Source organism: Cucumis melo, chromosome 6 (genome assembly GCF_025177605.1).
Source record: "Cucumis melo cultivar AY chromosome 6, USDA_Cmelo_AY_1.0, whole genome shotgun sequence".
Classification (NCBI taxonomy): Eukaryota; Viridiplantae; Streptophyta; class Magnoliopsida; order Cucurbitales; family Cucurbitaceae; genus Cucumis; species Cucumis melo.
In genome coordinates, this window is record NC_066862.1 from 30,387,296 (window position 1) to 30,410,832 (window position 23,537).

The 23,537-nt window shown below is 29.5% G+C and overlaps 4 protein-coding genes and 1 long non-coding RNA gene across 5 annotated transcripts; 1 reads left to right on the plus strand and 4 right to left on the minus strand.

The window, feature by feature from the left end:
* Positions 1–1,325: 1,325 nt before the first annotated feature.
* LOC103491126 (probable CCR4-associated factor 1 homolog 9) lies at positions 1,326–1,787 on the minus strand. The gene has a single exon (XM_008450954.3). The coding sequence runs from the start codon at positions 1,785–1,787 to the stop codon at positions 1,326–1,328; it is 462 nt and encodes a 153-aa protein (XP_008449176.3).
* A 2,911-nt stretch (positions 1,788–4,698) lies between these two features.
* Positions 4,699–5,337, minus strand: LOC103491127 (putative CCR4-associated factor 1 homolog 8). The gene is made up of 2 exons (XM_008450955.1): positions 5,102–5,337; positions 4,699–4,948 (listed from the first exon to the last, which is right to left on the minus strand). The coding sequence occupies exons 1-2, from the start codon at positions 5,335–5,337 to the stop codon at positions 4,699–4,701; spliced, it is 486 nt and encodes a 161-aa protein (XP_008449177.1).
* Positions 5,338–6,338: 1,001 nt separating this feature from the next.
* Positions 6,339–7,736, minus strand: LOC103490962 (expansin-A18). Its single transcript, XM_008450726.2, has 2 exons — positions 7,535–7,736; positions 6,339–7,428 (listed from the first exon to the last, which is right to left on the minus strand). The coding sequence occupies exons 1-2, from the start codon at positions 7,698–7,700 to the stop codon at positions 6,800–6,802; spliced, it is 795 nt and encodes a 264-aa protein (XP_008448948.1). The 5' UTR covers positions 7,701–7,736; the 3' UTR covers positions 6,339–6,799.
* A 7,569-nt stretch (positions 7,737–15,305) lies between these two features.
* Positions 15,306–16,511, plus strand: LOC103491129 (uncharacterized). The gene has a single exon (XM_008450956.1). It carries the CDS (start codon positions 15,306–15,308, stop codon positions 16,509–16,511), a length of 1,206 nt encoding a protein of 401 aa, XP_008449178.1.
* A 3,862-nt stretch (positions 16,512–20,373) lies between these two features.
* LOC103490963 (uncharacterized) lies at positions 20,374–22,407 on the minus strand. The gene is made up of 4 exons (XR_007821868.1): positions 21,900–22,407; positions 21,726–21,801; positions 21,589–21,645; positions 20,374–20,962 (listed from the first exon to the last, which is right to left on the minus strand). It is a non-coding gene; the product is annotated as an uncharacterized LOC103490963 (long non-coding RNA).
* Positions 22,408–23,537: the final 1,130 nt, after the last annotated feature.

Here is a 23,537-nt window from a genome sequence, read left to right on the forward strand (position 1 = left end):
TAAATTTAATTCAACCCTGCAATATTAATTACTCTCTTACATTTAATTAAATAATTACTTAGTTTTAGTTTCTATAAAAAAATTGGTAGAATGAATATAGATATTTAATTTAGAACATTAGTATGTATACTCAAACACTGACATTAAAGTCTCGTGTAGTTTTGTTTGTACTATCAACTTCAAAGTTTAAGATTTGATTTTTTACCCTATGCATTAATTCAATATATTTACCAAAAAAGTCATCAACAACAATTTGATGATTAGTCTAATCGAGTTTGAAAATTATGTGAGTTCCACTAACTTTTTAGTTTCATTAGAAAAATGTAACTCAATTATTTTTCACGCAAATACAACTCTCAAAATTCTAAGATATAAATTGATTTTTGTCGCAATAAATATTGAAACCATATCAAAACTCACTATATATTATTAAGATCTTAACTTATAAAATAACTACTCTTTTAACACAATTATATATTGAGTCGCATGAATGGATGGAGTTTAAAGATTAAAATATAACTAAAAAAAAAAGAGAGTACTAGAAAAGCATAAGAAAAAAGAATAATACTCAAAGATAGCATTATATATCAATAGATTTCAAAAGATAGCATTATATATCAATAGATTTTCAAGAGTTTTTGCACTCTCCCAAATTAAACCAAATGAAGTTCCTACCTAATAATAAATAAATCTTAAGATCCTAACACACTATGTTTGCATCCAAAACTAAGGAGCCAGCGGTTTTTAGTGACCGGCTTGTGCACTGATTATTATTACCGATCGATTTCATCCATTAGTATATTCATTCAAGTTCACCATTTTATTCACCACGGGTTGTGAGAAGTAGCAATGTAACTTGGAATGAGTACCAAATCAGTGAAATAGCAGTCAGAAAGATGGTCGAGATGAAAGTTGTGGAAAGGCAATGAGTTTGGGTAATATGATAATGTAGTTGTTAGGTTGTTGAAAATTTTGGAAAGGTAATGAATTTGGGTAATATGTTATTGGATAGCAAAAGGTTCTATATCCTCGAATTCTGTATTGAAAACCATACAAAAATCCATTAGTAATCTCTAGCGAAAACTTGAGCGTCTTCTTCATCTTCATATAGGCCAAAGCTATCAGCAAACTATCAAAACCACCGTTGAAAATAGTGTCGTTCACATCGAGTAACTCGACAAGTCTCTTAAGTCCAAGTTCACCGTCTGTTAAGTGTTCACAATTGCGAATCATGTGCTTGAGGTCGTTCACTGTACCAAGGTGACGTTGAGCTATGATGGCGAATTCCACCATGGACTCCGACATGGTTCTGATCATCATTAGCTTCAACAAATAAGCAACACGTAAATGCCATGGAATGTGATCCATTTGGTTATTCGATTGCTAGAAAAGATCGGCAAAAATGCACGTCGGAATTCAGTTGATGGAATTCCGTCTTTCTTCTGTTTCTTAAATTCAAATCCTTTGTTGTTCTTTAAAAATTGAATTGACGTAGGACTAGAGAAGTCTGTTTGTTCATCAAAATCAGAAAAGGTGAACACCCAAGACAACCCAACATGCTCGTTCTCATCCATCAAAGTGAGACCCGGTTGAAGAATTTTCAAATGGTTTAGATTGAACTTCAAATCTTGGTAGAGATGTTCCTCGGGAGCACCTCTCGGAGTTGATCGGAGAAAGCCGGGGAACTCAGTGTCCATCGCGATCACTGGAAACTTGAAAAGTTGGTCGTTGAGAATGGCTAATTCTTGGGTGAGATTATGATACCAAACTTGTCGAATGAAACTCATGATTTAACAAAGATTTTTACATTGAGAGATGATTGATGATTGTTGGGTTCTCTAAACATATATAGAGAGAATTTTGGAATGGAGATTTGTAAAAGGAAAAGGAATTGAGTTTTCTTAAGGAAAAGGGAAAATAAATTCCACTAATTAACTACTTTATATTAAATATTTATTTTATTTTTTATTTTTATTGGACCAAAAATATATTATTGGATTTGTAGCATAAAAATATTTAAGGGAAAAGGAAAATAAATTTGTTTTTATTTTAATGTAAGCGTAAAATAATTATTATTAAAGGGGCATTTTTAAGAATAACAAAATATTGAAACTATTTACAAAATATAACAAAATCCATCAAATTCTCTACATTGGAGTTTTTATTTTTGCTATATTTTATAAATAGCTGTTTTTTCTATTTATAACAGTTCTCCAATATTTTTATAAATAATATTAATTTTTCAGAGTAATAATCTCAAATTTAGTTCATCATTACATTATAGTTTTGATACTAATTTGATTTTTGAACTTTTAATTTTGATTCATTTTAGTTAATCATATATATGCAATCATATTTATATAACTTATTTAGTATATATAACAAAATGAACGAAAATATTTGTAAATATAAAAAAATATCATTGATAGATATGGATAGGTAGTTGATAGATAGATATCATCTATCACTAAGAAAATATGAAATTTTGCTATATTTATAAATATTTTTGGTGATTTTTTTCATTTACTTTGTATTTGTTAAATAATTTTTTAATTTAATTAAATAAATGTTAATAATAAAAATATTCCTTTATTTTTATTGGAACTAATTAAATAAACCATTAATGTAATAACATACGGAATAATACTAAATTTAATTCAACCCTACAATATTAATTATTCTCTTACCTTTAATTAAATAATTACTTAGTTTTAGTTTATATAAAAAAAATTGGTAGAATGAATATAGATATTTATCTTAGAACATTAGTCTGTGTATTCAAGGACCGACAAGAAGAATGACAAAATTAGAGGTTTGCTTTGGATAGATGATAAATTTATTTTTAAATTGAAAAAATAGCAAAACAGAAAATTTTTAAATAAAAATTGGGAGAACAATGCTTTAAATGCTCTTATATAAGTGACAAATGTGATTTCTAAATACACTTGTAACAGAATCTACAAATACTCTATAATTAATACAAACTATGCACCCACACTCGAATATTCTAATTTCCTTCCAAAAAAAGAAAATAAACCATCAAATCATCTGTAAGATATCACATCCCATTCAATTTGTGCATGTTACCATTATACTCTCCGAAGGGCGTTGAACATTTTCTTCAAATGATTTTTAGGGTTTTGAAAATCTCCTTCATCCTTTCCACATCATTCTTTCTTCCGGTGAGTGTTCAGCAGCACATTCTTGCCTTCCGGTGCGGATAAATGTACGTACATTGTTACTATGATGGGGTATATATATTATATATAGTAAGGGGTATATATATACTTAAATATAATGCAATATTGTATATCCGGATGAATGTACTTGCATTGTTAATATGACGGTTTATATATTTATATAAACAGAGAACACATGTAGCTATTGTAACGGAAATTTAAAATCTAACATACAATATATTGGGTGTATATTGACATATGATGATATTGTTAAATAGACTAATCGGATATATGTGAAACGAAATGGAATCGTGAAATAAAAAAACGTCGGAAAAGCTCTTAGACAAATCCGGTGGTGAAATTTCTTTTTCGGTCAACGACGATTTTCGACGGTGGTCAAAAGATTCGCTTGTGTAATAAAATTACGACAGAAAAAAAAATATAAGGATGGTTGAGGTCTTCTTTCGGCGGCGGAAGAAAATTTTTCGAAGAATTGATATAGATGAACAGTTTTTGGCTAATGGGAAAAATCTTGTGAGCAGTGAAAATAGGCAAAATTAAATGAAAATATATCTTTTTGAATAATATTTCCATAATAAATGGGAAACATTTTTTTACTAATATAATTAATTCATATTTATGTAAAATATAAATAAGGAAATTACAATGTATACAATTATGATAATAAAAATGTAATTAAGGAAATAAATAATAATTAAATTCGAAGATTATATATATTAAATGATAATCATAAGGACAAAATAGACCCTAAAAAAGAGAATTTCTATTCATGTAAAAAACGAAGAATTTATGTTAAGTGTGAAATTTCGTTGTCAAATTAGGCATTTCCTCTAAATCTTTCTTAATTATATTGGATGTGGTAAAGAAAAACAATCCACATAATAACTTCTTCTCTAATATCTCGGAATTCATCTAATTGATTCAACATTTTAAACAACTTTATTCCATCTTACTAATTTCAAAATAATCAAATTATAGTCTTCATTTCGTAGAATCTCAACCATACATTTTATTTCAAAATAACAAAATTTCAAAATAAAAAAAATTATTATTTTTAGATTCAAAATTTAACAATCTCAATGATAAATAAAAAATTATTATTTTTTAAAAAGGGTAGATTTTATATAAAAATAACCTTAATTGAATTTTAAAATAAAAAAATCATTATTTTTCAAAATTTAAGAATGATAGATTTTATATAAAAAATAACCTTATTAAATTTCAAAATAAAAATTTTTATTTTTCAAAATTGGAGAATCCCATGTTATCTCAAACAATTAATTGGTTGAATATCAAAATAATCAAAATTTTTATAAATAATATTAATTTTTCAGAGTAATAATCTCAAATTTAGTTCATCATTACATTGAGTCGCTCTCGATGAGATGAAACTAAAAAGTTGAAAATTTTGGAAAAGTAATGAGTTTGGGTAATATATTATTGGATAGCAAAAGGTCCTATATCCCTCGAATTCTATAATGAAAACCATAGAAATCCATCAGTAATCTCCAACAAAAACTTGAGCATCTTCTTCATATATCTTCGCATACACTAAAGCTATCAGCAAACTATCAGAACCACCGTTGAAAATAGTATCGTTTACATTGAGTAACTCAGCAAGTCTCTTAAGTCCAAGTTCACCGTTCATTAAACGTTCACAATTGTGAATCATGTGCTTGAGGTCGTTCACTGTACCAAGATGACGTTGAGTTACGATGGCGAATTCCATCATGGACTTCGGCATGGTTCTGATCATCATTAGCTTCAACAAATAAGCAACATCGTAAATGCCATGGAATGTGATCCGTTTGGTTATTCGATTGCTAGAAAAGATCGGTAGAAATGCACGTCGGAATTTAGCCGATGGAATTCCGTCTTTCCTCTATTTCTTGAATTCAAACCCTTTGTTGTTCTTCAAATATTGGATTGACGTAGGACTAGAGAAGTCTGTTTGTTCATCAAAATCAAAAAAGGTGAACACCCAAGACAACCCAACATGCTCGTTCTCATCCATCAGAGTGAGACCCAGTTGAAGAATTTTCAAATGGTTTAGATTGAACTTCAAATCTTGGTAGAGATGTTCCTCGGGAGCACCTCTCGGAGTTGATCGGAGAAAGCTGGGGAATTCAGTGTCCATCGCGATCATTGAAAACATGAAAAGTTGGTCGTTGAGAATGACCAATTCTTGGGTGAGATTATGATACCAAACTTGTTGAACGAAACTCATGATTTAACAAAGGTTTCTACGTTGAGAGATGATTGATGATTGTTGGATTCTCTAAACATATATAGAGAACTTTGGAATGGAGATTTGTAAAAGAAAAGGAATTGAGTTTTCTTAAGAAAAAGGGAAAATAAATTTCACTAATTAACTACTTTATGTTAAATATTTATTTTATTTTTTATCTTAATTGGACCAAAAATATATTATTGGATTTGTAGCATACAAATATTTAAGGAAAAAGGAAAATAAATTTGTTTTTATTTTAATGTAAGTGTAAAATATAATTATCATTAAAGGGGCATTTTTATGAATAACAAAAAAGTGTTATAATTTCGAATTAAAACTAAGGGTAGAAAATAATCTTAAAAATAACGTTAGAATATCAAATATGTATTATGTATTTTTATGTATATTTTTCATCAATATTTCGAAAAATAAAAAATACAATCTTTGAAGTTATTTTAGAAAATTTGAATTCAAATTGACGATTTTAGGGGATGGTGTAGATTTAAATTGTTATTATTAGTTTGTAATATGTATTATTTAATATATTTTTTTATAAATAATATAAAATATACAAATTCGTTAATTACTTGATTTTGTATTCTAATAATTAGGGGATGTTAAAACTAATGTCATATTTTTAGGGAATTGTTGGAACAATATAATATTTTTTTTGATTTAGTTAAGAATTATCAAAATAATTTAACAATTTGTTAATTTTTTTTTCTATTCATAAATTTGCTATTTCCAATGTTTTCGTTTAGATTTATTATTAATCACACCTAACATTTACACATGAATTGTGGTGAAATTGAAAATATTTTAAATGCAAAATCAATTAAATATATAGGATCTAAATTTTTTAAAAGAATGAAAAAATGAAAAAAAAAAGGAAGAGTCCAGAGTGCACATGATACAAAATTCAAGTTCATAATACATAACCTCAAATAATTGGGTTACAATTTTATACATACACACACACACATATATATATATATCAAACATTACTACTTCCATAATAATAAACACATCATAATTAAATGGAAGTTTCCCATTTACCTATAACAGACACAAAACTTTCAAATATATAAAATGATATGCAACGGCCTAGCTTGGCTTTTAAGATGACAAAAAGCTTCGAAATGACCTTATATATGCAACCTGACATAAAGTTTGGGGTGTCCACGTTAAGATAATGAACTCAATTCAATTCAAAACCTAGAATGAATTCATTACAGTATATATATTTAAGTTAGATTGACTTAAATTACCCCGTGGTCTGAACACCTCACACACAATTCAAAAATAATTATTCTAACGTTGGCTGTTGCAGATTGTATGATCAGCCTCTTCGAATAATTTGTAGAGATCATCAACGAAAGTTGATGTTGGCGTTGTAGGTCAAACCAAACCTCCAACTAGAAGGAGCAACGTTCCAAGCTGTGATGGTCTCTTTGGTTGTGTAAGAAGTGATTCTAAAAGACAAAGATTGGCCAACCAAAGTTGAAAATGCTTGATATGAAGCTCCCCAGTTATGGCTCATTTTGATCCAACCTGTTTTGCTCCCTTTCACCCACATTCCCGACACGTCGCCGCCGCCACCGACGTTCATCACGTACGCCAAAAGCCAGTAGCCATTTCCTTGTAATGTGAACCGAAGGCCGCCTTTTTTACCGCACGGGACACGTCGGTACACGACAGGGATGATCCCAGCCTTCCAATTGGCGATCTTCATAAACGCTGGCTTCGACATGTCGAAGTGAACCCTCGGAGGGTTGCACCATCCGCCGTTGTCCGAAGGTTTAGCCCAATTTGGCGGGCAAAGGTTGGTTGCAGTCACCGTCGTGAAAGCAACATTACGGTAACAAGCTTTGGATTGAGCACATTTGATTTGAAAGCAAGTTCCACAAGCGTAGCCATTGTTGAAGAGTGTAGAGCTTAGAGCCACCGTATCAACGCCATACCCATTTGTGAACAAGTTTCCATAACCACAAGCTCCTCCTGAAAATAATGTTTGGACGATCGTTTTAAAACAGGTTGTATATATATAGAGAGAGAGTTTGAAAACTTAACTAGAAACACAAAATCATGAAAGAAGTCTACATACCCATTGTCTCAGATGCAGTCTCATCCCCATAGAAGGTGGCATGGGCGAGCTTCCAAGGACTTGGTCGGAAGATGGCGAGCACTGATTTAGTTGTCATCTCCGGCATTGTAAACGACAAGAAAAAGATGATGGCGACAAGACTCCAACGAGGGACCTGGGAAGCCATTGTTGTGATTCAGTATTGAAAATTTTGGTTGTATATATATATATATATCATGATCATTTCTATTTATAATGTATGGAAAGAAATTGGGTTCATTCCTAAATTCGTGGCCCTTCGTGACCCTCACTAACAATCATCAACTTCTTCACAAGTCAAATTCAATTATTCTTTTTATCATTATCATCATCCATTATTATATTATGTTTTTTTTTTTTAATTGGCAAAAGTCAAATATGATGAAAGGTTGTTAGAATCGAAATTGGATGTATCTTCTAACATTTTAAGGCTATTCTATTATAGTACTCGAGATGAGGGGAAGACGTACGGATATATAATCATTTACTAAGAAATTGTACATATTTTGGTTAAATACCACTTTTGATCACTACATCAACTCAAACTATCTTAAAATGTAAAAAACAACAATGTAGTCTTTAATATTGTAACCTCCCTTTTCATGCCTTGCCATTTATTTAAAATGCCTAATTTACAACATTTCCAACATGAATTTATTTTAATGTTAATCAAATGTGTAAGAAAAGGGAATATTTAATTTTAATGTGTAATTAATTAGTAGGGAACTATATATATATATATATTGTTTTAGTTCTAATATATATTATATATATATATATATATATGTGCCAACATAAATACTGGTGAATTTACTATCAATTTTAAGATTTGAGTTTAGTCTTTTTACCTCATATTATATTGTAAAAAGATAGGTTTAAATTTCTATTATATGTGTATATATTATAAAAGCATCAATATATTCTAGAAATGAGCTTTTTATTAGAAATAAAAATAACTTAGAAATGGGACTTCTTCAATCCTCAAATAAATAATTTATTTTTGACCCCTCAAACTTAAATTTAGTTTTTAAATATTATCGTATAATGTCATGTACTTCACTTTTAATTAAAATAACAACAATTTTCTTATGAAACTTTTGGAAGAGTCGATTAGTTTGGATGTTAAATAAATATGTCATTGTTTTGCCATATAAACATTTTATCCTATAATTGCGGGTTGTGATTTAAATATATTATTTGTCAAATTAATTAATATTATTTTTCAGACAAAGAAATTAAATCTTCATTATTATTTATTTCACTTCATTTTCATTAATAATTATTGTTGTCTTTTCTAAATTTTTATAAATTAATCAATGGCAGAACGTGCAGTTAGAAAATATTTACAAAATTTAGCAAAACTTTTTATTCTTTTAGTGTCTATCATAGATAGAATACGAAATTTTGTTATATCCTACTCATGTTTTCAAAAACTAAAATAAGTCTTGAAGACTAGGAAGTCTAGTTTTGGAAATTTTAGAAATTTTGAGTATGAATTTTACAACAAAAGATAAAAACCATCAACTGGAATTCGTGAAGATTTTTTTTTTTAAATTTATTAAATGGTAAGGCCATGCACTTGTTAACTGTAATGCTCTAGGCCCGAGGATTTAAAATTTGAATTCAGCAGTTGAAGGTCCCAGCGACTTGACTTATCATTGTTTGTCTTCACGTGAAGATTCCACTAAATTTTCACAAACTAACATAGAATCTTTCAACATCTTTTTATTCTCACTCACATATATTTTAGAAAAATTCGCAAAAGATCATCTTAACATAGTATTGTTTTAAGTTAAGCACACTTAATTTCAGAGTTCCTATATAACTCAACAACTGAGATAGAAAGTGTACCTTAGCTTATTAGTATATGTAGTAATTTCCAATTATTTAAAGCATTTCTTAACCATACTTTTATATCCTTGAGATCCCTCTCATTTGAAATACGATCTCTATTCAACTATGTCATCTTCCTAAACTTGGATCGTTACAACAATGGCCATTAAAAAAAAAACACTAACTTATTTAAACATTTTCACACACTTCATTGTTTATTATCACTCATTTACCCCTATCCAAGGATAAAAATGGTAAATTTATGGTATATATTTAATCCCAAATACTCTCATTTGCATATGATATATTCATGCTCCTTTCTCATAATTAACCAATATTGATGTACATCAATATAATAAAAAAGATATATATATGCTTTAAAAGCAATATTCGACTTTTCTCCGTAGTTTATTTGTTGGCCTATTTACACATCATTTGTGCCTACTAATTTAGACAACTTAACTATAAACGTATATATTATTATTGGCCCGTACGGTAGACTTCAAAAAAGTTTATAAAAACCAAACACAACTTTAGACGTTTATCAATGTTATTGATACAATCGATATCTATTAACGATAGATATATATATATATATATATATATATATATGAATGTGAATATAGAAAGAGAATCATGTAAAAAATTAAATAGGTGACAAAAGGTTGAGATGGGAAATTGAAATTCAAACTATACTACAATGTTATTAAATATTATCATTCATGGGATTTCTTCATCTGCTTATAAATAAACAATATATATATATATATATATATATAATAGCAATTTTTGTTGTTTGTGGGTCGATTTTATTGTAATATAAATAATAAAAGTCCACTACGTGCTCATCACAACTATGTCTATAACTTTTTTTTTATTTGTATTATTATTTTGGGGAGAGTTTTAATTAATTATATCAGCATAGATCAGTCAAAGCTTTTACATTATTTTTTGTTTCTAATAATTTGCAATATCTATATTGTTTAGATAAAATTGAAAATCGTATTTTCTTATAAATTCTATGTTATGTCCAATTTTAAACTCGCATGGATGAGAATAATAATGTGAATGTTTGTCCTCAGTAAGAGTGTTTGTATATATATCCTTAAAGCACATCTTATGATGATTTGAGTATTGTCCTTCTTAATAATTCCCATGAGAATTTTTAAGAGACAAGGAAGAAATAAAACTTAGGCAAACCATAGTTTTTGTCTAGCTAATAACATAATAATATGTATCATTTCATGATTGAGGCCTTAGATGAACACTTATAAAGAGCTACATATATTTACAATTTTTAAAAAAATGTCGCTACATATTTAATTATTATTTTTAAAATTATTATTCATTATAATTATCGATGAGAATAATTTCCTATACTTACCATTCTTTCCCTATGAGCATAGCATATATATTCTCAAACTCATTTGCCTAAACCTAGATTTAATTTGTCTAGGTCTACTTTCGTAATCATTTTGTTTTTTTTTCTTTTTGTAGTAGTTTTATGGTCTCAATTCTACACAATTATATTTATCTCAAACTTGAGTCAGTTCCTTTTTTTTTTTTATTTAAGTTTTTCTCTCGTCAAATTTACAGTAGACACCAAAATATTGTCTTATTTTCTAGAAATTGTGATAAAAAAATCAATTATAGTCTAATATTCAAATCTACAATGAGAGTTTCATTAACTAATTATAACAATTTCCATCAATTTAATTTTCTGTTTTTTTCTAAAAACTTCATCGATATTGATATTTCCGTTGAAATTCCTATAAAATCGGGACTTCTATATTTCCATTGGCATCGATATTTCGAACCTTGAGTATGACAAATAACATGAACATAGCTTAATGAAAAAACGTCTATTATCAACTTCAAAGTAAAAAATTCAATAATCTTCGCTCAACATCGATGTTGTAAGTAGAAGATAAAGGACCACAGCTTCCATATATGTGTCTATACCATGTTATTAGGGGAAGCCATAAATATTAGGATAGTATATAAAAAATGGAAAATATTGATGAACGCAAAGTATGCAGTACACGGTATAGTTATTATTACCATATATGACCATCTCAAAGCACTTACACAGCTATATAAAACCACAGAAAATAATGTAAATGCAATCATGCATAAATACATGTTAAAAGTTATTGAATTCTTGTTGTCCACTGGTAAACTGATCAAGCTAATGTATGTAATCCCGGTTGGAAAAACCAACCTAAAATTTAGAAGTCAAACTAATGTAAAGATACAAAAGACAAAAGAAGTGAAGACAAACATGTTGAACCACTTACTACTCCTAGGTTTTTTCCAAGAAAATTATTACATAGCTTCTGCTTGCTAGCTGCTGACTTAGATTGCAACGTTTGAACTCCTGTACGTCCAAGGGATCGATTGCAGGGCATCAAGTGCATCTAACGTCAGCTTCCAGCTGCCATTTATTGGCCCTACTGCATGCATGCTTCTACTGCGAGCATGCAGCAGCAACATTTCCATTTTATACCCAAGGCCAAAATAATAAATAAGAACTATTACTATCTTATTACATCCAAACCCATCGATCATATATATACATTGTTGTTGTGTTCTATCATCTATAGTTTATTTTTATTGACTTTGTCTCATCAAAGCAAATCATAAAACCTTTCTTGACTTAGCTTTTATTGAAGCCCTACGTTGATCTCTATGAATATGAATGCTTTACCGTGATTATTAGACATATGATGTAATTAATGATGATTTATTCCTTGGTTCCATTATTAAATTTAATTAAGTCTTTTCCTTTCAATGGAAGTTAAAGTTCGAGTTATTAAATTTCAAATTATTGTGTTAGTTTTCAAAACTCTAGAAACTAACCATCTTAATTAATATCATTTTGTTTGGTTATTAACTTAAATAATGACAATAAATTAATATATAGTTTACGAGGATTTATATGACTAATTTTGATAAATATTATTAGAATATTGATGTAATGTAATTACACAATAATTAGTACTATTTTTACTTATCATAGTTTTACTAGTCCCGAAAAAATATCAAAATGCAAACTAAAGATTTATGTTTTGTTTTTAGAACTTTTGTTTGTTTTATTCTCACATTCAAACATTATATATATTCTAAAACATGTTTTCTTTCTTAAATTAGTTTTTGATCTTTTCAAATTTCTAAAATTTACTTTTCTTTTTAGAGGAAGTATTTATATCAAATCAAAATTAACAGATAATGAAGCCAAGTATGTAGGATAAACAAGTGTTTCTTTGTTGTTGTATTAAGGCTTGAATTGAATGCATATATATTCACATAGCTAACTGCCATATTTATTGGTTCTATTTTTTCATTAAAAAAATCACATCACATATGCTTATAAAATCCCAACTTTTGAAGTTGATAATACACCATACTCACTCCCTGTCTCCTTCGTAACTCTCTATGGTTTCTTTCTCCTTTATAACTCTCTAGGATTTCTTCTTTTTCCTTTGCTGCTCCATTTGCGTTTCTTTTTTATCTCTCTCACTCTTAGCTAATTATTTTTATTCATTCACACAACAAAACCCTTATTTTATTTTCTCTTATTCTTCTACCATATTTCTCAGCAATGGAAAGTAGTAGTAGCAGCAACACAAACAAAGAAGAAAAAAGCAGCAACACAAACAAAGGAGAAAAAGGCAGCAATAACAATGACCCTCCTTCACCAAACAGGGTGATATGTCACTTGTGTGGGAACAATATTCCAGAGAAAAGCTTCCTTAAGCATCAATCTCGTCATACCGGCAAGTTTCATACTTGCAAATCATGTTTGCTGAAGTTTCAGTCTAAATGTGATTTGTGGAGACACCAAGACGAGAATAAACATAAGTAAATATGAACATTGATCTTATTTTTACCACTTTCTCTTCTTCTTCCTAACTATCTTCTACCTCTCTCTTTTTACTCATGTTATTATAATCACCCTTTCTTGTTTTACAAATTAATATATATGTTAAAGTTGTGTTGTATTTTAGTTAAGCTTAATCTTTTATTCATCGTAATTCATTTGCAAACTTCACAAGAATGGATTAAGTACTCACTTAATTTCGGAGATTGAAATTGTGTATTAAAGTTAGAATTTTCAGCGGCAGATAGAGCGACGTTTTAAGTACAGAAACGAAGATGGAGGTAGTGGCAGCGGCAGATAGAGCGACGGACAACTCTAGTGCACTCCATTTTTCTACCCATCTCTTTCCCCTTCTTCGCAGATCTGTGAAGAGGGGAGAGTTTTGTAAAGGCTAACTCCCGACGTTGTACTTAAAACGTCGGGATATATCTAAGTAAAGCTTGGGGAATTCTTGCATCTCCCGACACCTCAATTTACGCGTCAAGAGAGGCCCGATCTTTCGACGACATATCTTCCGACGGTGTAAACGACGTCGAGAGATTCAGAATTTCTTGTAGTGAATATATATATTTTAAAAAATATGTAATATTTAAAAGTAATGACAATGTCAAAACGACCCATAAAATTAGCAAATTTTATTAATGAAATAAATGAGAATTTGAGACATTTGTGTAAAATCATATAGAGATTACGTCTTTTCTCTAAATTTTTCTTTTTTTAATTAATCAATGTTAAGTACAATTTAATTATGGGTAATTATAATATGTAACAATTTTAGGAATAATAGTTAAGTATATAGTAACATTTTAAAGAATTGTAAATATATCAAAGTTTATCGGTAATAGACTTATATCGCTAATAGACTTATGGATTATCGGTGATACACCAATATTTGCATTATAGTCTATTAGTGATAAACTTCTATCATTAATAGATTTTGACGGTTTTTGCTATATTTGCAATTTTTTTAAATATTGCTATATACATAATTATTTTGAATCTAATTTCTATATTTGCAACCATCCATTTTATTATTATTTTTAGTAACTTTAACTTCTTTTTTTTAAGAGAAATTCTACTTTAATTTAACCTTTTGTTTTAATTGACTATTGAATTAAAGTAAAATATCAACCTCCCTCTAAGCAATACATATATCAACTCTACTAGCAATGCAGATGAATGGAGAGATATCCATAAAATAAAATTAAGGTGAGGATTTTTTAACTAGCACAGTCTTGTACACCATCAGTTTTGAAATTTAAAATCGATCCTTAAACCATTACCACATAACTTTGTTTAGGGAAATCGTAAAAAACAGAACATTTGACAAAATATTTACGTATAATAAATTTTATATTTTAGTAGTTTTGTTATGTAGAGTGTAAATTATTTATCAATTTTTTTCCATTTTTAGAAAAACCCTAACTTTATATATAAATGGAGCATTAGCATATATGTGTATATATTATGAAATTTATTTTCTAAAAGTAAAAACCTCCTACTTTGTATGAAAGAAAATAGAAACCTACTTTTTAGATATATTTGAGTGTTCTTTTTTTTCTATTTAATTTAAATTTGATTGTTTGTAAGTATATGTTTGGAAATAAATTCTAAAATAGGGACAATTAAATATACACTAAATTTTGTATTATAATATATATCATAAATAAATGTAGAGATTTCATAAAAGGAAATTTCTGGAAAAAAATGATTATTTTCATTAGTTTAGTTTTATTTTTAAGCTAAAATAATGACATCTTGACTTTATGGATAGAAACAATTTTGGAAAAATATGGAAATAACTATATATTACCGCACAACCATAATCCAAAAATAGTCAATAATTATATACAAATCTGTTTGTTTCCTTTTTAATTTTATTATATTTACTTATTATATTTGAAAGAAAATTAATATCAATCTAATTGCAAATGTAAAGAAAAGAAAATATATTAAAAAGTGTCGTCCTTCGTAAAAGTTCTCTTACTTGTGATTGATTAGCCACGGCAAAAACAGGAAAAAGAAGAACAAGGAAATAACATGGATTGTTCGGAGTCTCGAGATTGGACAACACTTGAATACGATATACTTGGTGTGATTCTTAACAAAATGATGTCTCTCTATGATTATCTCCAATTTAGCCTCGTATGTAAGTCATGGAATTTTGTTGCATTACGCCACAAACACCAACGATCTGTAATTACTTCCGAATTTCCTCAACTTCCCATGCTCATTGTTCCCTCAATTAAAGATGGTATTGAAAAACAACATTGTCTTTACGATGTCACGAACAACAAAATCCGAACCGCTGATTTCAAATTCTGCTTCAACAAAAGGTGTTGTGGTTCATCTTTCGGTTGGTTGATCATGCATGAAGAGACATTTGATGTTACGTTATTCAACCCCTTTTCCGGTACTGTCATTCGTCTTCCTCCGCTTCCTAAAGAACACGAGGATGACGATTATTATCCATGGTACATATTGAAAGCTATACTAACCAAAGATCCATCGTTATATCCAAATGATTATATGGTTGTTGCCATCTACGGTATATCTACAAAACTGTGTCTCATAGAAGCAAAAAGTAAAATCTGGAAGAAGTATGATATCCCTCCTGGTCAAGATTACAACCCTTTCGAAGATGTTTATGTTTGTAACGATACTTTATACGCTTCGCATTTGGACGATGTGCAACTAAACCTTTGGAAAGTCGAAGTTGATGAAAATTCACCTATTTCATTACAAAGAGTTGCTATCATACTGCAACCTAGTTTAAGTACACATGATTTTGGCCCAATGTTTATTGTTGAGTCTTCTAAGAAAGAGCTTTTACTCATTAGAAGGATTCTTTCAGTAGAGGATCATGAACAACCAGACTCTGATATTACAACGACGTTAGTTAAGACTATCAAGTTCGTTGCCTACAAACATACTCATACATGCAATGATGGAACACAAAGGTTTGAAGAGGTGAAGAGTTTAGATGATGATGCTGTGTTTATTGGTGAACAATCCATTTGTATTTCAACTAAGAATTTTCCCAAGTGTTTACCAAATTGTATATATTATACAGATAACCGATACTATTCCCATGATCCTTTTGTAAATGGACCTCAAGATATAGGGATTTACAATCTAGAAGATGGAAGCTTTGGTGAACATTACATCCCAAATATTGCTCACCAGAATTTGCCTTCACCCATATGGATCGTCCCGACCATACACTACAAAGATTCTGAGTACTAGAATTCATTTTGTGGGTAAATGAGTTTGTTTTTTGAATCCCACTATTGTAATTTTGTTCATGGAATTAATAATTAATATTGTGGTTCAGACCATATTCTTTCTTATCTATTATTCCTTCTCTAAATATTGTATTTGTATTTTTTTTTAATTGTTTTCGTTTTGTTAGATTGGAAATTGGAATTTAAATACCTCATGATAGTACCAATTTAATTCTGAATTAATTTTTTCATATAATCAAGTAACTTAGAACCCGTTTGGTAAGGTTCCTATTCTCTGTTTCTTATTCTTTGTTCCTTGTTTCTTCTTTTTCAGAACAAGAAATAGTAATGTGTTTTATAACTGTTTCTATTTCTTGTTTCTTGAAAGAAAGAAAAAACAGTAACAAAAAATGTGTTTGATAATTGTTTCTTGTTCACTGATTTTCTTCTAGATTTATTTTTTATTTTTCACATCTACTTCAATTAAACATTAAACAAAAATATAGGTCTATCCATCAAACATAAAAAATAAAATTATCAAAAGTTTATTCATTTAATACGAAGAAGTATCAATGCACGAATAAAAAAAATAACATAAACATAAAATTGTATTTATCCTTCAAATGTTGCCAAATTTGATTGGCAATATCATCTCTCACTCAAGCCATTTCTCTTTGATGATGTTGACTCACTTCTTAATCCATCAATTTCAACAACCTCATTGTTATTTTGTGACATCTAGAATTTAATATTAATTTTAAAGTAAGTTATTATGTCTTCAATATTCAGAATTGAAAGAAACAAAACAAAATTTAACATTTAACTCTACTACCTATGATGCTTTAGAGAAAAAATCCACAATGAAAACCCAGATTCACTCAAAGAGGAAGACGAAAACTATGGATTCGACGAAGAGGAAGAGTTCGGGTTGTCGAGGAAAATGATGAGTGAAATAGGAAGACGATGATTATTTGGGGAAGACGATGAAGATAAGAGAAAAAGGAAACCAATAAAAATAATTAAGAAAAAGGAAAAGGAAACAAATAAAGATAATTGAGAAAAATAAAAAGGAAACCAATAAAAATAATTGAGAAACATGAAAATGAAACTAATAAAAATAATTGAGAAAGGGGGAGATGAAACCAATAAAAATAATTGAGAAACAGGAAAAGAAAATCAATAAAAATAATTGAGAAAAAGAAAAAACCAATAAAAATAATTGAGAAAAATGGAAGGAAACAAATAAAAATAATTGAGAAAAAAGAAAAGGAAACAAATAGAACTAAAATTGAGAAAAATGAAACCAATAGAAGTAATTGAAAAACGTCACATAAGAAACTACTTTTTTTTTTGTTCCTAATAATTATATTCCTTATAAAATGAGAAACGTTTTTACTTCTGTTGAGAACGAGAAACAAGGAACGTTATCAAACACCTCTGTTTTTTAAAAAATGGAAACAGAAACAGGAAACAGAGAACAAAAACCTTACCAAACGGGCCTTTAATCAGTAGTAGCGCCCAAAATGGAGGCTTTCTTAAAAAAAGAAGATAGAATAATAAAAAAGTTAGTTTAAGTTTGTTTGGCCCTTAATCTATTTAATTTTACTTTATATTGAATTTTTAGTTTATGTGACAATTTTTTGAATTTAAATTTTAAAAAAATTGAGGTCTCATGTTTTTTAATTATTTAATAGTTAACATAATTGAAAGTAGTATTTAGAGGCTCAATTAGAGAAAACCTAACAGATTGAACTAAAATGTTAGGTAAGTAAATTGTTAACTAATGGGTTGTTTTTTTTTTTTTTTTTTTTTTTTTAATAATGTAATATTTTTGTTACGTGAATTTTTCAAAAACTAAATTCAAATTAGATTTTAAAGCTTGTTTTCTTTTTTGAAATTCAGCTATAAAATGGTTATAAAATATGGAAAAAGTTATATAAAAATGGCAGAAAAATAAGCAAAATTTATAAAAAAAAAAAAAAAAGAAAAGAAAATTAAAACCAAATGATTCACTAAAAGAATCAAGTTTTGTGATTAATTGACGAAAAAGATAGGTTTGGAAAAAAAGAGTTTATGATATAAGTGGTTTTGTATTTTAGTTTGGTTTAGAATTTATATTTTTAATTAAGAAATATGAAAATCATAGTAAAAGATGGTGAAAAGAAAAAAAAAAACAGTTTTAAATAATAGACTTTCCTCTCTTTATCCATCCATCCATCCATCATTTTTCAAAAAAATGTTTTAATATAGTTTTCAACGTAAGTGTGATGATGAGAAGGACTGCACACAAAGATGTGATGTTCGAGAGGAGTGTCCAAGTATTACCCCTTTTTTTAATTAGATGCATTGCAAACACTTCCTCAACTTTGTAAGTTTAATGCGAATTTTCATAAATACAATCAAATTTGAATATTCATTAATAAAAGAATAAAAAAAATACAACACATGGGTTTAATAAAATCGAACCACGGTGTGAAGAACAAGTGACATTGTTTGTTCGGTACCTTATTTTTATATTTTCAAAATTGTTTTAATATACCTTAATTAAGCCTAAACCTTTCTATTATCTTTTTTTTCATAAATACCATGGTCTACTAAGATTTAAATGTTAAACTCAATTGCCATAATTAGGAAGGTTTTAAAAAAAGCAAAAAAAAAAAAAAATTGAAAATACACTTTTGGGGAAGATATAAAATCACTTGCTTAAAATTTATTATTTTTTCCTCCTACATGCATTATTATGATATTTGATTTATATGGAGAGAAGAAATAATTAATAAAGATTATTAAATAATTAATTACATTATTCAATATAATTTACTAAATATGGAAAGACAGAAAAAATAATAAAGATTTACATTTAAAATATTAAATAATCAATAATGATGAGGATTTACTTCATAAAAAGTCAAACGAAAATGAAAAAGATTTAAAACATGGAAGCATTCGTAATTATAGAAATAATTAATAAGTGATTTATTATTCATATGACTTAGGAATAACAATGAAATGAAATGGGACAACACACAACTAACATAAAACTATAAATGGATCATGATTTAGGAAGAGATTTTATAATTCTACACCAAAATATATAAATTTTTGAAATTATTTACTGAATTATAAACAATTTGATTGATTTTAGTATATTTTATAAATAGTTTTATTTTTTTTTAATACTTTTAAAAGTTTTTCCGTATTAATATTTATAAAACTAAAATACGGAGAAGAAACTTTATGGAGAAACAGATGGAAACAATATAAAGCACACTAATGATAACAATTAAGAAAGTAAATTTCAAATTTATTTTCGAAACGCGGAAGAAATACATTCTTTTTTAAAAGTGTTTTTGAATATGTTTTTCTTGACATATTTAAAAGTGATTATGAAATGGTTAAAATCATGTTTTTTTATTAAAATTATTTTATAAATTATAACTTTGAAGTTGGTATTAAGTATTTTATTAAAAATATTAAGGTCTAACCGAGATTGATAGCACAAATATTAAGCTTGTTGAGTTGGTGGTCTCATTTTTTTATTTATTCATTTTATTTTATTTCTGGTAAATATTATTAATAGTTATGTTGTTGGGATTTATTTAGTTGTGATTTGTTTGATTGGTTTTTGGCATGTTTTTCTTCGTGGTTCATGGGTGTGTGGTAGAGGGCATATAGACGGACTGTTTTCTATAAATAAAAAAAAGTAAGAGAAAACACACACTTAATAATTGTTGTACTGTATGTTGTATCGAAAGTTAATAACAGAAAGAACAACTACGGAAGCACATAAAAGCACAGACAACACAACAAACTTTGTTAACTCAGTTCGATGACACATCTATCTTAGAACCATGATAAGAGATTATATTGCTCGTGTAGTAATTGATCATTACAATGTTATAAACCAGGGTACAACACTCTAAACATGAACCAACGTACTAACCATGGGCTGACTCAACAATTAGAACTATATTGCACAAAAACAATAATCATAACATTAATAGGATTACTCCCCCTTGATCAATAACGACTTGCAATCCTAGCCTCAAGCATCCTTGAATAGCCGATCCATCTCTTATGTTCATAATGTTGTATCGTCACACATTAGTTCTCAAAAGTACATCCTGAGTGTTTATGTAAAGACCCAATCTCTCACACTAAGTAGAGGACTTTACTTTAAAAGAAAAGAAATAAAGTTTATTTAAATTAAATAGAAAATAAAACAAAACTGCAAATTATTAATAAATTCATAAATAGAGCGTATGGGAATAAATTAAAACAAAATCCTATCTCGGGCCCTAGTAGTTTTAAAGGAAAAACAAGGAAATAAGTAAAACATAAATGGAATGAAAGGAAATATAACACTGAAATCTGACACATGACACAAGCAGATGCAAACGTGTCCCTATGGCTCGCCACGGTCACTTTTGGTCATTCGCCAGCTTGCCTTTGCTCTTACCTTTTTCTCTGCCTCTGCTTGAAAAAATAGAAATAGAAAGAGTGAGTACAAAAATATACTCAGTAAGGGACCCACTACTAGTCCCGCTAGATGCATGTTAACTTCCTATTAGAGTCCTGAAGAGTGGTACCCCTGAACTGACACGTTCCCGAACACGTGCAATCTGGGATCCCATAGGAACAAGCTGGCTTTGGTGAACTCAAAGGAACACCTAAGACGATCGGGCTGTGAGTGATCTCGTCGAATCACTCAAATCATGTCTATGTCAATGTCAATGTCATTATGGACTTACAATCCCGTCGGACTACACAATCATAAAAAAGTGGTGATCTCGAGGGACACCCATGTGGGTACGACTCTAATAGGTAAAGCTAACATACACCCTATCCATAGCATGCACATAACTTATCATCATCATATCATATCATATCATAACATGTCATATCATATCAAAAAAAAACATAGGTGATAGCATCACCGTACTATCAGCTCTAGCCACAAAGTCAACCAGCAATCATAAATACATGTCAGTCTCTGTCTGTAACCTCAAATTATGTATCTATCCATCATCGGTACATAACCATGCATACATGTGGTTTCCTTAATTAAAGCTTGAGGGTCTAGTAGTAGAATCTCTTACCTGGAGATTAGTTCGGTCGAAATTAACAGCAAAACACGCTTTCCAACCAACGAAGTCCTAAATAGTTAGAAAACACCAATTAATAACTTGACCCCCAAGGAATTAAAGGTTAAAAAACTTCAGTTGAATCAGCTTACCCAATATCAAGGTTGCAACAATTTCCTTTAACTAGAAAGAGTTCCACAGCCCAAACTTCAATTGATTCAACTGGTCCTTTAGAAAAATTAATAATTTAATTTAATCCAAAATTAAATTATTTAGGTCCAAAAATTAAACTTAGTTGGGCATACCAAAACCCAATCAAAACTTACCAAAAACATGTGGAAATGACCCAAAAAAAACAAGCTTGTGGCTCACAAAAAGCTTGGCGGCTCGGTTGGGAGGCAGGCGTGGCTCGCAGAGGGGAGGCGCCGCTCGGCTGGGGCCACGTGCGGCTCGAATCCATGCTGGCAGCTGGCACGAACGGACTCACACAGGTTGGGTTGAGGGCGAATCGGCTCAAGTTGCTTGCAGCTGACACCCAACGACGACTCGGATGGCTCAACGAAGATGGCTCGACGATTGTGAACGGCTGAAGACGTGCGGCTGACGATCGACGATGGCTGCTGCTCGGCGGTACGACACGACGAAGCTTCACGTGACGGCTGGCGATCGTGAATGGTTCGACTATAGTGGAGCGATGCGACTTCGAACGGTGAAGACGACGCACCTGATGTAGCCGATCGGTTCGGACTGACGTCGGCGGAGTGGCGATGGCGGGTTGCAAAGTTAGGGTTTCTCTTTTCCTTTCCTTTGTGAAGAAGATGATGGAGCATTAAATGCACACACCCCAACACCCTAAATAAACCAAAAAAATAATAATCTAATATTATTTTCCCCTTTCCTTTTCCTTACTTTAATCAAATCAAATCTTCTCTCTCTTCAATTAAAACCCACCAAACCTCCCTTTTTATCTTCTTTTTATCTTTTCCCAAATAAAATCACATATTCTCTCTCCTCAACCAAGTCAATCATATTTATCTTATCAAAATATCTTTTCATAATAACTATATTATTTTCATAATACAATTATTAATTCATTGAACCAAATAATACCTAAACATAAATAACCAAAACCCCTAAAACCCAATTAGATATTTTTTTTAAAATATCTAATAAATTTCTAATTCCTACAACCAATTATTCCAAAAGTCTAAATAACACCCAAAATTTCGAAAATAAAACTTAAGACAATTACAATAAAAATTACCTTAAATTTTGGGTGTTACAGTTTACCACTCATCATAATAGATTTTCTAATAATGCAGAATCACACAAGAACTTCCATCTCTGTCATTCACGGCCACACAACCATATATAATTTGAACGGATGTAGTACTCCAAACCTTCCTAGAATATTGGGATATCATAACAAACATCCAAACCATCTCAACAACCAAATTAAGTGGAGTCACATAACTAACAAAAAGCACGTAGTGAAATGGAAAAAGCTGGTGAACTCCCGTGGTGAGTCAAATTTGATGACAATGTTTTCTTATCAAGAATAAGAAATGAGATTTGAGATTGTCGAAGATCAAGTGCTGCTTGATTGATTGTTGAAAGTGATATTTGATTAGGGGAATGTTTTCCTGTGTTCTGTCTATGAAAAATACTAGTGAATGTTTTTACTGTAAGAATGTGTCATTAAGTACAAAATGTTGAAAATATGTTGAGAATTTTGTACTGATAGTCACAAGTCTGTAATCATGAATATATCACAAGGCAATACATAATCTCTTATTTTGGGTTAAGGAACCCCCAGATGTAGATATTATGTTATTGAACTGAGTTAACAATGTCTGTTGTTCCATTTCTCATTTCTGCTTATTACTCATTTGGTATCAGAGTGGGTTGCGTAATCGGTGTGTCTTATGGAACTTGTTCGTGAAGGAAGCTCTACTACAAGACCT

Excerpts from the sequence above, each read along its gene's own strand:
- LOC103490962 (XM_008450726.2), bottom strand. The coding sequence starts at position 7,700 with ATGGCTTCCCAGGTCCCTCGTTGGAGTCTTGTCGCCATCATCTTTTTC. Across the intron at positions 7,429-7,534 it reads GACTGCATCTGAGACAATGG|GAGGAGCTTGTGGTTATGGA; the intron begins GTATGTAGACTT and ends CATTATTTTCAG.
- LOC103491126 (XM_008450954.3), bottom strand. The coding sequence starts at position 1,787 with ATGAGTTTCATTCGACAAGTTTGGTATCATAATCTCACCCAAGAATTA.
- LOC103491129 (XM_008450956.1), top strand. The coding sequence starts at position 15,306 with ATGGATTGTTCGGAGTCTCGAGATTGGACAACACTTGAATACGATATA.
- LOC103491127 (XM_008450955.1), bottom strand. The coding sequence starts at position 5,337 with ATGGACACTGAATTCCCCAGCTTTCTCCGATCAACTCCGAGAGGTGCT. Across the intron at positions 4,949-5,101 it reads TATTTGAAGAACAACAAAGG|AACCATGCCGAAGTCCATGA; the intron begins GTTTGAATTCAA and ends AATGATGATCAG.